This window comes from Salmo salar, chromosome 01, assembly GCF_965601325.2.
Source record: "Salmo salar chromosome 01, fSalSal1, whole genome shotgun sequence".
NCBI lineage: Eukaryota > Metazoa > Chordata > Actinopteri > Salmoniformes > Salmonidae > Salmo > Salmo salar.
In genome coordinates, this window is record NC_138291.1 from 83,239,045 (window position 1) to 83,256,700 (window position 17,656).

The window sequence follows — 17,656 nt, forward strand, 5'->3', positions numbered from 1 at the left end:
GGGGTGTTTTGGTGGCAGCCTATCAGAAGATTGGAGGCGTGGCTTTCAGGTTTTGGCCACCCGTTAGAGTAAATGTGATTCATGTGATTAATTTATTTTCCTTGAATATTTATGCATATTGTAGTACAATATTAACATTACTGATTACATATAGTAATAACATGCTAACTATTCCAACTTTGGGATTGGCATAGGCTCTTGATTAACTCTTACATCTCTGTAAGCCTCATTGATTCTACAAAACTGTCAGTTTTCAACCTTAACATGTGTTGACAGTACAACAGAACAGATGAACAGAAATGACATTTACTCCCACAGGTGGCCTAAAAATATCTTTCTGAAAGCCACGCCCCTACTAAGCCACACCTCCAGTCCATTGTTCCTCCATGAACCCTTTGCTACATTGAAACATTCCTCCAAGGTTCCTCCAAGAGTCGCTCAACTAAGGTGCAAATATTAACAATGACTAACAATGGTTCCTTGATGAACTCCAGGGTTCCTCGAGTCTCCACTAATTCTAAGAGTGTAGAGTCACCCCATGTCTTCAGATAGTGACTGGATAGGCTGGAGGTCTCTCTTTGTGTCTGGGACACTGGACACCAGGTTTAGACAGTGACTGGCTAGAGTGGAGGTCTCTCTGCATATCTGGGACACTGGGTTTAGACAGTGACTGGCTAGAGTGGAGGTCTCTCTGCATATCTGGGACACTGGGTTTAGACAGTGACTGGCTAGAGTGGAGGTCTCTCTGCGTATCTGGGACACTGGGTTTAGACAGTGACTGGCTAGAGTGGAGGTCTCTCTGCGTGTCTGGGACACTGGGTTTAGACAGTGACTGACTAGAGTGGAGGTTTCTCTGCATATCTGGGACACTGGGTTTAGACAGTGACTGGCTAGAGTGGAGGTCTCTCTGTGTATCTGAGACTGGGTTCAGACAGTGACTGGCTAGAGTGGAGGTCTCTCTGTGTGTCTGAGGCTTTGGGTTCAGACAGTGACTGGCTAGGCTAGAGGTCTCTCTGTGTATCTGAGACTGGGTTCAGACAGTGACTGGCTAGAGTGGAGGTCTCTCTGTGTGTCTGAGGCTTTGGGTTCAGACAGTGACTGGCTAGGCTAGAGGTCTCTCTGTGTATCTGAGACTGGGTTCAGACAGTGACTGGCTAGAGTGGAGGTCTCTCTGTGTGTCTGAGGCTTTGGGTTCAGACAGTGACTGGCTAGGCTAGAGGTCTCTCTGTGTATCTGAGACTGGGTTCAGACAGTGACTGGCTAGGCTGGAGGTCTCTCTCTGTCTCGGGAACACTAGGATCAATACAGATTGGGTTGGTGTGTATTGTCCCATTTCCTGTAATTGGTTTATTATTTCTTGAGAACAGTGGGCGGCCCATAGAATTAGAATATGAGTAATTTAATAGGATCTCTATGAGGCAGCCCTTCTGATTGTAAGCCCAAGAGTAGAGGAGACCGAGAGGCACAAATTCACATCATTTCTCCCTATTGACTCCTTTATTTTCCCTCTTTCTCTCTCTTTCTCTTCTCCTCTCTTTTGTCTGTTCCTCATTCTCTCTCTTTCTCTTCTCTCATTCTCTCGTCTGTTCCTCATTCTCTCTCTGTCTTTCTCTCTCTGTATATCTGTCTCTCTCTATCAGGATGAGAGAGAGTGTGTGTGTGTGTGTGTGTGAAAGAGAGGCTGTTCTCACATTGCGTCTTTAAGGGGATCTGCATCCACTGATTTGGCCTAATTTTTGGGCTAGCTCCAAAAGAAATGCTGGCAGCCAGACAGAAGCCAAACGTGAGTTGTCTTGGAGGTGTGGTTTGATGTGGGTGTTTCTTGGGTGTGTCCTTGCCACCACTAAGACACGCCCATCTGTCAGAACCTTGCTCACAGCTATTTATCACAACAAAGAAACCTCCTGCAGATTGAGTTCCAAATCTACAGGCAGATGTGTGGTGAGATGCCGGAGGAAGCTTTGAATAGGTCAGTAGCCTTCAGAGTAATATGAGAAGAATGCAATTCCTGAATTTATGTAGATATTCTAAACTAAGTGTTTTCAAATGTAGTAACAGGTCCATGTAGAATAAACAACCCTTTACATAATACCATAGAAGCAGTGTTCTGCTAATATAACAATGTGCACCTTTCGCTTTTCATTGTTATTCCCAGACGATACAGACACTGTGCCTTTCAGCATTTTGCCTGCTGGTAACGGGGCTACTTCCCTGTAGCTCAGTTGGTAGAGCATGGTGTTTGCAACGCCAGGGTTGTGGGTTCGATACCCACGGGGGGCCAGCACAGAAAAAAAATAAGTAATAATAAATAAAAATGTATGAAATGTATGCATTCACTACTGTAAGTTGCTCTGGATAAGAGTGTCTGCTAAATGACTAAAAAGTAAAAAAAAATGTAAATGTACTTTGGCAAACATGTCAGAGTGGTTATACCTTCCTGTGTGGTGTCCCGAATACAACAGGAGATTCCTGATCCTGCTGCAGAATACATAGGGTTTCTCCCTCCCCATATTGACTGATACCGTTCAATTAATGTGCTGACTCCATACATATTTCTGTGAACACATACTGTACACACATAGTCACTGTTCTATTACCAAAGGCAGTTAGAATAGGTCATATCTGACACACAAGCAGGTACTGTTGAAGTTTGAAGAGGTCAGATAAAACGTACCCAATTATTGTCTCCCCATCAAACGACCGAGGCTGGCATCTTCCAAAAGGATCTACAGTCCTGCCCATCTGTAGAAATAGGCAGAGTTGAGGCAGAGTTCATCAGTGACGGATGGAATGATAAGGGTGGTGCAAATACTGGCCATTTCTGCTGTACTGTATTATTAGTACCGTAAATTCCGGACTATAAGCCGCAACTTTTTTCCCACGCTTTGAACTTCGCGGCTTAAACAATGACGCGGCTAATATATGGATTTGTCCCGCTTTCAAATTTGTGGGTCCTGACAGCGTGGTGCATTGTCAAAAAATCCACTATCATCAACGGGTTTCGAAAGGCTGGACTGCTGCGTGTTGAAGAGGGCTCAGCGGGGGATTTGCCTCCGGATGAAAGTGAGAGAGCGAAGATGGTTTCAGTGCACAGGAGGAGGAAGATAGTGACCAATGACTTTCTTGGTAGGCTACTGTTTACAGCAAATGTTTTATTTTTTGTTACAAGCCGTGTTTCGTTAAAGCCTATTTATTTTTGTTACAAGCCGTGCTTTGTTAAAGCCTATTTATTTTTGTTACAAGCCGTGCTTCGTTAAAGCCTATTTATTTTTGTTACAAGCCGTGTTTCGTTAAAGCCTGTGTAAAGTTAATTTGTTTCAATGTACCGGTAGGCACCTGCGGCTTATAGACATGTGCGGCTTATTTATGTTCTAAATAATATTTTTTTTTTTAATTCAGTGGTTTCTTATATTCAGGTGCGCTTAATAGTCCGGAAATTATGGTAAATACCTTCAGTCCCACATTGTGGATGTGTTGAGTGCCAGGTCTCTCTCCATTCAGGGACGTCAGTATCAAGCCTGTCTGTCGGTCAGGACTTCATCACATCATCTTGCAAGTCTCCCAGTGCTGACTCTATAGATGCATCTGTGAACACATACACAGTCACTGTTCTATTACCAATGGCAGTTAGGATAGGTGATATCTGACAAACAAACATGCTGTTTGATCAGGTCAGACTAAACCTACCTAATTCTGGTCTCCCTATCGACGGAGACAGGCAAGAGGTGAGGCTGGAGGTAAGGTCTTTACCAGCGCCCTGTTGATGGGCATGGCAGCGTAGATCAGCTCCTGGCCCCTCATCAAAGATACTTCTCAGTCACACACAGAGCACTGATTACGTTATCAATGGTGGTTATGATTAGCATGGTGGAACCAACCTGATCGCCACATTCACCTTTCTATTTCACTTCAGATGCCATATGTGAAGTGAAATAGAATAGTAAATGCAGCGATCAGGCTGGTTCCACCAGGCTAGGTTATGGTGAATTGGGAGAAAATTCAAAACAGTTTTGACCTTTGACTAGGTCAAATGTCACCAACCTGATTCACGTGTCCTCCCTGTTCCATTTATAGGAATACTCACAGCGAGGTCATGTCTATGTGATGCTGAGGGTCCCCTTGCTAGTCTTCTCTATGTTGCATGTTCGGCTGCAAACTAGACATCTCTCAAACAACTGCAGCAGGCAATCCTCGTAAACAATGTACTTCCTCATCTTATGAGGTGGTGTTGACAGGGAGGGCCTGTGACAGGGTGATACAATAGACAGCCAAGTGGTAAATTGCATTTTGTTATAAAGAAAGGACAAAGCTTTTTTATATTGCACTTCACAACCAAAACGACTCTACTACTTGTACTGTATCAGCTTGGATGGGTAATTAACATATTAGTTTATCAAACAGTTTTTTTTTTATACAACATTTCACATAACACACATTGTTGTTGATGAAGCCGTCTGTGTCATCAGGATAGTAACTCGGGTCAAGCTAATTCTAGGTCGTCATTAGCTACCACAGCCACAAAGTCACAAATCCCACCGATTTCTACAATTTATCTTCTTAAAATGTGATTTTAAAAGTAACTCTAACCTTAACCACGCTGCTAACCTTATTCCGAACCATAACCTTAAATTAAGACCAAAAAGCACTTTATTGTTGTCATAATTTTTTACAATGTAGCCAATGTTGACTTTGTGGCTGTGGTAACTAGTGGAAACCCTAATTATATACTTTACAGATGTAGACTGAGTTTATCTCCAGATTAGATTCAGGCTGGTAAAGCTGTCACGTTTTGCTCTTAGTTCACTGTATTAGTGAGACTCAGACATGAGTTAGCTACCACCATAGCTGCATCCATTATTTAGTTTTGCCCTAGACAATACAGAATACACTTGTATGAGCTACGAACTGACCTGCAAATCTGACTTGTAAACTAGCATTAACCTCCCTAGTCAACAGCCAGTGGAATCATGTGGCGCGAAATACAAATACCTCATAAATGCTATAACTTCAATTTCTCAAACATATGACTATTTTACACCATTTTAACCTGTTATGGCTAGGGGGCAGTATTTTCACGGCTGGATAAAAAACGTACCCGATTTAATCTGATTATTACTCCTGCCCAGAAACTAGAATATGCATATAATTATTAGCTTTGGATAGAAAACACTCCAAAGTTTCTAAAACTGTTTGAATGGTGTCTGTGAAGTATAACAGAACTCATTTGGCAGGCCAAAACCTGAGAAGATTCTGTACAGGAAGTACCCTGTCTGACCATTTCTTGGCCTTCTTTGTCATCTCTATCCATTACAAAGGATCTCTGCTGTTACGTGATACTTCCTACGGCTTCCATGGGCGCTCAGAGCCCGGGAAAAAGCTGAATGACGTAATTCAAAGCCCTGGCTGAAACACACTAGCGCTTTCGCTAAGTGGTCTATCAGAGGACAAAGGGCTTAGGCGCGTGCACTGGCTGCCCCCGTCTTTCTTTTTTTCCCTCTATTTACCGAAACGCAGATTCCCGGTCGGAATATTATCGCTTTTTTACGAGAAAAATGGCATAAAAATTGATTTTAAACAGCAGTTGACATGCTTCGAAGTACGGTAATGAAATATTTAGAAATCTTTTGTCACGAAATGCGCCATGCGCGCGACCCTTATTTACCATTCGGATAGTGTCTAGAACGCACGAACAAAACGCCGCTGTTGGACATAACTATGGATTATTTTGGACCAAACCAACATTTGTTATTGAAGTAGAAGTCCTGGGAGTGCATTCTGACGAAGACAACAAAGGTAATAACATTTTTCTTATAGTAAATCTGACTTTGATGAGTGCTAAACTTGCTGGGTGTCTAAATAGCTAGCCCTGTGATGCCGGGCTATCTACTGAGAATATTGCAAAATGTGCTTTCACCGAAAAGCTATTTTAAAATCGGACATATCAAGTGCATAGAGGAGATCTGTATCTATAATTCTTAAAATAATTGTTATGTATTTTGTGAACGTTTATCGTGAGTAATTTAGTAAATTCACCGGAGGTTTGCGGGGGGTATGCTAGTTCTGAACGTCACATGCTAATGTAAAAAAGCTGGTTTTTGATATAAATATGAACTTGATTGAACAAAACATGCATGCATTGTATAACATAATGTCCTAGGGTTGTCATCTGATGAAGATCATCAAAGGTTAGTGCTGCATTTAGCTGTGGTTTTGTTTTTTTGTGACATTATATGCTAGCTTGAAAAATGGGTGTCTGATTATTTCTGGCTGGGTACTCTGCTGACATAATCTAATGTTTTGCTTTCGCTGTAAAGCCTTTTTGAAATCGGACAGTGTGGTTAGATTAACGAGAGTCTTGTATTTAAAATGCTGTAAAATAGTCATATGTTTGAAAAATGGAAGTTTTCGGATTTTAGAGGAATTTGTAATTCGCGCCACGCCCATTATTGGATATTGGAGCAGGTGTTCCGCTAGCGGAACATCTAGATGTAAGAGGTTAAAGACAAGACTCTCGTTAATCTAACCACACTGTCCGATTTCAAAAAGGCTTTACAACGAAAGCAAAACATTAGATTATGTCAGCAGAGTACCCAGACAGAAACAATCAGACACCCATTTTTCAAGCTAGCATATAATGTCACATAAACCCAAACCACAGCTAAATGCAGCACTAACCTTTGATGATCTTCATCAGATGACAACCCTAGGACATTATGTTATACAATACATGCATGTTTTGTTCAATCAAGTTCATATTTATATCAAAAACCAGCTTTTTACATTAGCATGTGACTAGCATGTGACTAGCATTCCGACCGAACACTGCCGGTGAATTTACTAAATTACTCATGATAAACGTTCACAAAAAACATAACAATTATTTTAAGAATTATAGATACAGAACTCCTCTATGCACTCGATATGTCCGATTTTAAAATAGCTTTTCGGTGAAAGCACATTTTGCAATATTCTAAGTAGATAGCCCGGCATCACAGGGCTAGCTATTTAGACACCCAGCAAGTTTAGCACTCACCAAAGTCAGATTTACTATAAGAAAAATGTTATTATCTTTGCTGTTCTTCGTCAGAATGCACTCCCAGGACTTCTACTTCAATAACAAATGTTGGTTTGGTCCCAAATAATCCATTGTTATATCCAAATAGCGGCGTTTTGTTTGTGCGTTCAAGACACTATCCGAAAGGGTAAATAAGGGTGACGAGCATGGCGCATTTCGTGACCAAAAAAATCTAAATATTCCATTACCGTACTTCGAAGCATGTCAACCGCTGTTTAAAATCAATTTTTATGCAATTTTTCTCGTAAAAAAGCGATAATATTCCGACCGGGAAATCGTTTTTTTATTACAAAGAGAGTGAAAGTAAAAGCATGCTATCCCCTCATGCACGAGCCTCAGTCTAATGGCCCTCTGATAGAGCACTTGCCAAACGCGCTAATGTGTTTCAGCCTGGGGATGGAATTACATCGTTCAGCTTTTTCCCGCCTTCTGAGAGCCCATGGGAGCCGTAGGAAGTGTCATGTCATGCCAGAGATCCCCTGTATTTGTTAGAGATGATCAAGGAGGGCAAGAAATGATCAGACAGGCCACTTCCTGTAAGGAATCTTCTCAGGTTTTGGCCTGCCAAATGAGTTCTGTTATACTCACAGACACCATTCAAACAGTTTTAGAAACTTTAGGGTGTTTTCTATCCAAAGCCAATAATTATATGCATATTCTATTTACTGGGCAGGAGTAGTAACCAGATTAAATCGGGTACATTTTTTATCCGGCCGTGCAAATACTGCCCCCTAGCCCCAACAGGTTAAAGACAGACTCTCGTTAATCTAACCACACTGTCCGATTTCAAAAAGGCTTTACAGCGAAAGCAAAACATTAGATTATGTCAGGAGAGTACCCTGCCAAAAATAATCACACAGCCATTTTCAAAGCAAGCATATATGTCACAAAAACCAAAACCACAGCTAAATGCAGCACTAACCTTTGATGATCTTCATCAGATGACACTCCTAGGACATTATGTTATACAATACACGCATGTTTTGTTCAATCAAGTTCATATTTATATCAAAAAACAGCTTTTTACATTAGCATGTGATGTTCAGAACTAGCATACCCACCGCAAACTTCCGGTGAATTTACTTAATTACTCACGATTAACGTTCACAAAATACATAACAATTATTTTAAGAATTATAGATACAGAACTCCTTTATGCAATCGCGGTGTCAGATTTTAAAATAGCTTTTTTGCGAAAGCACATTTTGCAATATTCTGTGTAGATAGTCCGGCCATCACGGCTAGCTAATTTGACACCCACCAAGTTTGGCCCTCACCAAACTCAGATTTACTATAAGAAAAATTGGATTACCTTTGCTGTTCTTCATCAGAATGCACTCCCAGGACTTCTACTTCAATAACAAATGTTGTTTTGGTTCGAAATAATCCATAGTTATATCCAAATACCTCCGTTTTGTTCATGCGTTCAGGTCAGTATCCGAAGGGTGACGCGCGAGCGCATTTCGTGACAAGAAATTTCAAAATATTCCATTACCGTACTTCGAAGCATGTCAAATGCTGTTTAAAATCAAATTTTATGCTATTTTTCTGGTAAAATTGAGATAATATTCCAACCGGGCGACGTTGTATTCATTCAAAGAGAGAAAGAAAAACATGGAGAATTCACATGAACATGCATCTCCAGTGTCACTGTTCTCAGCCTGACCACTCACAAAATCTCCTGCTGTTTTTCGCCCAGAGACTGGAGAGACGTCATTCCACTTTCTGGCGCCTTCTGAGAGCCAATGGAAGCCTTAGAAAATGTCACGTTACTGCAGAGATGCTGTATTTTCGATAGAGATGCCACAGAAGGAGAACAAATTGTCAGACAGGGCACTTCCTGTATGGAATCTTCTCAGGTTTAGGCCTGCCATATGAGTACTGTTATACTCACAGACACCATTCAAACAGTTTTAGAAACTATAGAGTGTTTTCTATCCAAATCTACTAATTATATGCATATTCTCATTTCTGGGCAAGAGTAGTAACCAGTTTAAATCGGGTACGTTTTTTATCCGGCTGTGCAAATACTGCCCCCTAGCCCCGACAGGTTATTAAGGAAGAGTTGCCTCACTAGCAAGCTAGCCTCCCTTGCTAGCATTATCAAATGATAACGTTACATAACCCAGCAGTATCTAGACAATACAGAAACTTATATGAGCTATGACCTAACTAAGTTGTAATGAGGTAGCTAGATAGCTACCTGCATAACCAACAATAACATTATATAACATCATTAGCTAAGTTATACCAGAGAGGTCATTATATTCCAGTACCTCTGGTTATACTCACCACCACCGGTTGTTGCACACCAAGCTAGAGTCAGTGTTGCCAACGTCATGTCATTGCGTGATAACGTAAAACTGTGTCATTACGTAGAATACACAATAACGTTACTTCGCGTTATTTCTCCGTTACTTCTTCGTTACTTAGCTCTTTAAACTCTAGAGCTGATGTGTCTCAATCTGATGATAAATTCCACCTGGCTACACTTTATCTCACATACAGGTTGTCGTTAACTCCTCCTTAAAGCTAGATTCCTCAATTGGCGAAACTGCCACGTCCGTTTGGGATGGTACAAAAACAAAGAAGTTACTGAAAACAATGAACAGTGTTTTTTTCTCTGACATCATTGCATGCACGATGGAACAGCAGAATATACACTGCAACTTTTTTTTTACCACGCTGCCGGATGCTCATCTGCTCCGTTTCATCAATAAAATAAAAATAATGACAAAGGTGCTGGGGCCAACAGTGGCATTGTTTCTCCAAAAGTACGGATTCAATATTTAAAACCTTTTAAATATAAATAGACATACCCAAAAGTAATGCAAGCCACTTCGATCTACAGTGTCCACAGATCAATTTATAAGTGAAAATGTCAGTCGGAATCGGTACCTAGAAACACACTAGTCCCCTATTACCGCTTCAACACTTTCACTGCAATGCTACCTCCTTCTCTTCATCCCTTTTCTCTCACTTTCCGTCGCCTTTCCTTAGCCTCTCTCTCTCTCTCTCGACTGATTCTGTTGTAGTTGGTTTCTAAATGCAACTGCTTTTTGACCAAATGTTCTAACAGGTTTTTCATTACACAGGCGCACACAAACACACACACAAACACACACACACACACACACACACACACGCTTCTCATTAGTCCTCCAGGCGTATGTATTTCGATCACGCTGAACGATAACCTACCATTATCTGTATCACATTCAGTGTTGGGGGTAACGCGTTACAGCAGGGCTCTTCAACCTTTTCTTACCCAGGGACCGGACCGTCTCGCAGGCAAACCGACGACCCAGGGACCCCATCATACGATCAAAAAAAAATATTGTTTTCACGTCTGGTCTTATCGTCAGGTGAATGATCATGGCAGGAAGAAGTAATGTTTTTCATTATTTTTACTTTCCCACATTATAATTAGGAGATGAAGTATAAACTCCAACATAGCCTATTAATAACTAGAAAAGGTATAGTATCTCCAAATACATTTTCGCTAAGAGCAGCTGTTTAGCAGGTTAGAGGTTAGCGATGTGTTGTCAAAAATGTATGTCCAAGTAAAGAAAGCTTTCCAGCAGCACTTGCCGCACTGATACCCTATTCGTGGGTGCTTGTTCAAAGCCTATTTCACATACTCCAGTTAGTGTAATTTGCTGAATAATAGTTCAGAAATAGTTGACATAATTAGAAATAAGATATTCTCCTTTTTTTTTACTGTAGGTATGTCATAAAAAATGTGTATATTCTGTTGTTGCTAGCGATATTGATAAAAACATTTTAAATACGTTTTTTCTCTGACCTACTGCAGTACCTCTGCGGAACCCCGGTTGAATAGTCTTTAATGTTACAGCTTCAGCACTTTCACTGCAGTTTTACCTCCTTCTCTTCACCTCTCTTTTCTCACTTTCCTTTCCCTCTCTCTCTCTTTCTCACTCTCTCTCTCATGTACCGTCACCATGTCACCTCTCCTCTCGATGGTCCAATTGTCACACAGGAACTTGGCAGTCACTCTACTTAATGTTGTTTCTTTGTCTGCCTTGGTTTCAGCTTTGGGTGTGTTTTTAAAAATGTGTTTAGTACTGTTGATGATGGTGATGGTGATGATGATGATGAAAATGCTGCTGATGAGGATGACGTCAACGATGATGATGTTTGTATTCTGACGTGTGTGTGTCCCTCCTCTTCTCTCCTCCAGAGCATGCAAGGTAGTGAGTGTCTGTTTGAGGCGGTGGAGCAGCAGGATCTAGATGCTGTCCAGATCCTTCTCTACCAGTACACAGCTGAGGAGCTGGACCTCAGCACACCCAACAGCCAAGGGTTAACACCGCTAGACATCGCCATCATGACCAACAACACCCCCATAGCCAAACTATTGCTGAAGGCCGGCGCCAAGGAGAGCCCTCACTGTGAGTGTACACTACATAGGGCACACTGAGTACACACTTAGTAGGGTATACTAAGTACACACTATGGAGGGTGCAATGGGAGTATACACACTAATTAGTGCAACCTTCCGACTCAAAGTCCAGCATTGAAACTTGGTGCAGTATCCAGATTGCCATACCTGCATACCGACTTTGTGCCATACCGGCATATTCGGTAATACCAGCACTGAACTCAAGGGCCGCTGTTTTCAAACCCCACTGATGCTCTGTAATCCGAAGGTTAGCAATGCTAACAAGTACATGTAAAATCCCATAAATAATGCTAACTAAACGAGCGCATTGCAAACATTTTGTACAGTTTCTGACCTAAACTATACAAGTAACTAAAATATTTACATGTTACATTTAACCATTATTTAACTAGGTGAGTCAGTTAAAAAAAAAAACATATTTAGAATGTCGGCCTACACCGGCCAAACCCAGACAACGCTGGGCCAATTGTGCGCTGCCCTATGGGTCTCCCAATCACGGCCGGTTGTGATACAGCCTGGATTCGAACGAGGGTGTCTGTAGTGACGCCTCAAGCACTGAGATGCAGTGCCTTAGACTGCTGTGCCACTCGGGAGCAAATATGCTACTCACAGTTTGCTGCACGCACAACACAAATATTAGCCAGCAAGGCTCTTGATCCAGGAGGGGTTTCTCTGCTGTTACCAAGCGAATGCTTGATTTTGGAAGAAGCTAACTACTTAGCTAGATAGCTAACTATCTTCTAAATTAGCTAACCAAATGCACAACTGCAGAGCATTAAGCACATTTTAGACAGATAACTTAATAGTTGTAAGATATCTAGCTGGCAAACATTTAGTTGTGAATTCCATAGTGTAATTAGATCTCCTGGCACATGCTGAAGAACAGTGAATTACTCACAAGGCTCCGGTCTCTCGTTGTTGTGTGCTCGTAAACAAACACCACCTGACTGGGGGACTACTGTAAGCATCGTAATAATGTGACAGGTGAAATGAAGAATGCAATGCTTTATCTCCTAACGTATCGCACAAGTTGACTGCAGGTATTTACTTAAAAAGTAGCTGCACATATTCAAACTTCAAAGAAATGGTTTCAACGGTATTGAAAAACCAACTATTCAGACCCTTTACTCAGTATTTTGTTGATGCACATTTGGCAGCGAATACAGCCTCAAGTCTTCTTGGGTATGATGCTACAAACTTGGCACAGCTGTATTTGGGGAGTTTCTCCCATTCTCATCTGCAGCTCCTCTCAAGCTCTATCAAGTTGGATGGGGAGCATTGCTGCACACACAGCTATTTTCAGGTCTCTCCAGAGATGTTCGATCGGGTTCAAGTCCAGCTCTGGCTAGGCCACTCAAGGACGTTCAGAGACTTGTCCCGAAGCCACTTCTGCGTTGTCTTGGCTGTGTGCTTAGGGTCATTGTCCTGATGGAAGGTGAACCTTCGTTCCAGTCTGAGGTCTTGAGGACTCTGGAGCAGGTTTTCATCAAGGATCTCTCTGTACTTTGCTCAGTTCATCTTTGCCTCGATCCTGACTATTCTCCCAATCACTGCCGCTGAAAAACATCCCCACAGCATGATTCTGTCACCCCCATGCTTCACCGTAGGGATGGTGTCACGTTTTCTCCAGATGTGACACTTGGCATTCAGGCCAAAGAAGTCAATCTTGGTTTCATCAGACCAGAGAATCTTGTTTCTCATGGTCTGGGAGTCTTTAGGTGCCAAGCAGGCTGTCATGTGCCTTTTACTGAGGAGTGGCTTCCATCTGGCCACTCTACCATAAAGGCCTGATTGGTGGAGTGCTGCAGAGATAGTTGGTCCTTCTGGAAGGTTCTCTCATCTCCACAGAGAGCTCTGTCAGAGTGACCATGGGCTCTGACCAACGCCCTTCTCCCCCGATTGCTCAGTTTGGCCGGGTGGCCAGCTCTAGGAAAAGTCTTGGTGGTTCCTCAAAAGAATGATGGAAGCCACTGTGCTCTTGGGGACCTTCAATGCTGCAGAAATATTTCGGTACCCTTCCCAGATTTGTGCCTTGACACAATCCTGTCTCGGAGCTGTACGGACAATTTCTTCAAACTCATGGCTTGGTTTTTGCTCTGACATGCACTGTCAACTGTGGGACCTTATATAAACAGGTGTGTTTCTTTCCAAATCATGTCCAATCTTTTTAATTTACCACAGGTGGAGTCCAATCAAGTTGTAGAAACATCTCAAGGATAATCAATGGAAACAGGATGCACCTGAGCAAAATTTCGAGTCTCATAGTGAAGGGTCTGAATACTTATGTAAATAAGGTATTTCTGTAAAAAAAAATTGCTGAGGACATTTTTACATTTAATCAATTTTAGAATAAGGCTGTGACGTAACAAAATGTGGAAAAAGTCAAGGGGTCTGAATCATTTCCAAAGGCACTGTATATACTGAACAAAAAATATAAACGCAACATGCAACAATTTCAACGATTTTACTGAGTTGCAGTTCATATAAGGAAATCAGTCAATTGAAATAAATTAATTAGGCCCTAATCACAGGATTTCACATGACTGGGCAGGGGCGCAGCCTTGGATGGGCCTGGGAGGGCATAGGCCCACCCACTGGGGAGCAAGGCCCAGCCAATCAGATTTCGTTTTTCCCCACAAAAGGGTTTTATTACAGACAGAAATACTCCTCAGTTTCATCAGCTGTCCGGGTGGCTGGTCTCAGACGATCTCGCAGGTGAAGAAGCCGGATGTCGAGGTCCTGGGCTGGCGGGGTTACAGGTGGTCTGCGGTTGTGAGGCCAGTTGGACCTACTGCCAAATTCTCTTATGGTAGAGAAGTTAACATAAAATTATCTGACAAAAGCTCTGGTAGACATTCCTGCAGTCAGCATGCATGTTCCCTCAAAACTTGAGACATCTGTGACACTGTGTTATGTGACAAAACTGCACATTTTATAGTGGCCTTTTATTGTCCGCAGCACAAAATGCACCTGTGTAATGATCATACTGTTTAATCAGCTTATTGATATGCCACACCTGTCAGGTAGATTAATTATCTTGGCAAAGGAGAAATGTTCAACATTTGAGAGAAATACGCTTGCGTATGGAACATTTCTGGGATCTTTTATTTCAGCTCATGAAATCATGGGACAAACACTTTACATGTTGCGTTTATGTTTTTCTTCATGAAATTACGTTGAGCCAACGTCGAATAGACATTGAATTGATGTCTGTGCCCAGTGAGATGATATCGGTCAGAAAATCCCTTTGTGTCCCACTGAATGTAAGGTGTGTACATTAGCGATACATTGCACAGACTGGGTTTTACTCTGTCAATTAAATGTTGACAGGCAGGGCTAGGGGATAAGCTGTCCGGTCTCAGGTTTTAGTCAACACATCAGTAACAGAAAATAAAGTGTACTGTAGCTGGTCCACTAACAGTATGTCTGTTTTGAGGAGTACATGTTATCAAAATAATGAAATGCTTGATTTGCCAATTATCTTGAACTGATCTGAACTGATGGAACTTGGCTTGGCAGTGTTAGAACCTTATTCAAGTGTTCCATTCTCTGAAGCTGTTCATGTCTGTCTGACACGACCCACATGGTCTGGACTGGAGTCTATTGGTGCAATATTCTCCCAGAAATGTAGAGATGTTTGATAGGTTCTCTCAGACATGTTGTTTTCCTGGGGGGTTGAGACCTAGATTTGGATTTGAAACTCCAGCAGTTGTAATGGAAGGGGGCGGAGTTTGTGTACTGTACAAAACCAGCCCTTATCCTGTCCAGGAATGTTGGACAAGGTAAGAACCACCTGTCTAGGAGAGGTGGAGGAGGGAGGGATGGAGGGAGAGATGGAGGGAAAGAGGTGAGGGAGCTTATTCAAGCCAGTAAGGTGAGAGCGTGGCTGGGTTGCAGACACAAACACAGCCCCTGTCTGGGTCAATCCCACACCACAGCACCACCACTCATGCTTTCCTCCATTCTGTATTGTGTCCTACACAGGAGGGACAACTCCAGGGGGGTGGAGGGTTGGGAGTGACTGGTCCATTAGCCAGTCACTAGGGTTATCTCAAGTACTACAGGTACATACTAATATTAAATAGATAACCATGGATCAAAGGCAAGCGTCAAGTAGTCTGGCTGATACCAAACTCAAAGTCCTCCTGACTTCCGAAAAAAATAAAGTGTGTGTGTGTGTGTGTGTGTGTGTGTGTGTGTGTGTGTGTGTGTGTGTGTGAGACTGTGTCTGCTCCACTCCATGGTAGTGACAGGTCTGTCTGGGGTGAAACAGTGGCCACTTTAGAGTCTCCCTCTCCCAGGTTAAAGGAGGGGCTGCTGGGCCTCCTCACGTTCCAACTGAAAAGCCCTAACAAGGTTTGGCATTTAATGGTTTAACTTTTCCAATGATGCATGTAACCGCCCGCCAATTATAACTAAGTGATTTATTGTCCTCCGGAGCTAAGAGCAGAGCGAGCTGAGCTTTTTTATAAACACGCACGCAGATGTGCACCCACTCACACACTTTCAGGCAGGCACACACCCCTCTCTCTCTCTCCCTCTCCTCACTGTGGTACAATTTGATCGTTGTAAACAAACAGAGGGGTAAACATGGATCAGTTTTTCCTCCTGGGAATTTATGCTTTATGTTGCTGTCATTCCTCAAGTGCCAAGTAAATCCATCAGACAGGGTCTGACAGGCCGGGTTGGCTGGGCTGGGTTGGGGTGGTGGGGTGGAGGGGGATGGGGGTTCATTTACGAGTCCTTCAGGGTCCCAGTGGACTATATTTAGGCCCACCCCTCCCCATCCCGCCGTAGTGCTCACCAGCCAGCAGGCAGGCCAGACAATGGACCAGTGTGTGAGTATGTTTGTGTGTGTATGTGTGCGTGCTTGTGTGCATGCGTTCCCGTGTGTGTGTATGGCTAGATGGACAGATCTGCATGTTCATTTATAGCCCAATCAATTAACCTCCGCCTGCATCGGCTTGTCACTCCAGAAGAGGCAGGAAATTGCACCTAGACAAGGCTCATATGACTGGACTCTTTTCCACTGCAGCTCAGACTCAGGATGGCCCCCAAATGGCACCCTATTCCTTATCTAATCCCTATAGGCTCTGGTCAACAGTAGAGAACTATATAAGGAGTATAGACCCTCATCAAAAGTAGTGTACTACATAGGGTATAGGGTGCCATTTGCGACGCAGTTTCAGACTTACCTCAGACCCCCAGGTATAGAGGCGGAGAGATGGAGAGATCACTGGGCTGGAGATAGAATACTTATTCTGTCATTCCCTCTTTCCTTCTTTCTCTCTCACTCTCTCTCCATCCCTCCCCCTCTCTCTATCCCTTCCCCTCTCTCTCCCTCCTCCACCCCTTTCCTCCATCCCTCCCTCCCCAGGGGGTAGGTGCAGGGTGAGGGGGCCGTGAAAGAGGGTCTTCTTCTGCAGATGTGTTTATGTGTTTATGTTGCTGTCATGGTCGGTGACTAAGGCTGGGTCCCAGAGAGAGAGAGAACATACAGCACTGTACTACTGCAGGGAAAGGAGGAGAAGGAGAGGAGGGCTGGCAACCTGCAAGGAGGGCTAGGGTTTTACCATGACAAATCTGTGGGGGGGGGTCGAACACACGCTGTCTGTGTGTTCCTCCAAGGGGAGTGCTACTAGTCTCTCCTCTCTTTTTGGTACTCCGCACATTGAACCATTCAAGACAGTGTGAAACGTTGTTTTCTCTCACTGAAACATGGGCTCTTTTCAGTCTCTAATGCTGACCTGTGTTCTGTATCCCATAGTAACTTGTGTTCTGTATCCCATAGTAACGTGTGTTCTGTATCCCATGTTGACCTGTGTTCTTTATCCCATAGTAACTTGTGTTCTGTATCCCATAGTAACGTGTGTTCTGTATCCCATAGTAACGTGTGTTCTGTATCCCATGGTGACCTGTGTTCTTTATCCCATAGTAACTTGTGTTCTGTATCCCATAGTAACGTGTGTTCTGTATCCCATAGTAACGTGTGTTCTGTATCCCATGTTGACCTGTGTTCTTTATCCCATAGTAACGTGTGTTCTGTATCCCATAGTAACGTGTGTTCTGTATCCCATGGTGACCTGTGTTCTTTATCCCATAGTAACTTGTGTTCTGTATCCCATAGTAACGTGTGTTCTGTATCCCATAGTAACGTG

The 17,656-nt window shown here is 42.9% G+C and overlaps 1 protein-coding gene across 3 annotated transcripts in view; it reads left to right on the plus strand.

The window, feature by feature from the left end:
- ankfn1a (ankyrin repeat and fibronectin type III domain containing 1a) overlaps positions 1-17,656 on the plus strand; it is a 234,714-nt gene that overhangs the window by 144,993 nt on the left and 72,065 nt on the right. For all 3 annotated transcript variants that reach the window (XM_045723336.2, XM_014212988.3, XM_045723338.2), the window contains one exon: positions 11,277-11,487. In XM_045723336.2, coding sequence (XP_045579292.1) covers positions 11,277-11,487 — 211 coding nt within the window. The remainder of the gene's footprint in view (positions 1-11,276; positions 11,488-17,656) is intronic.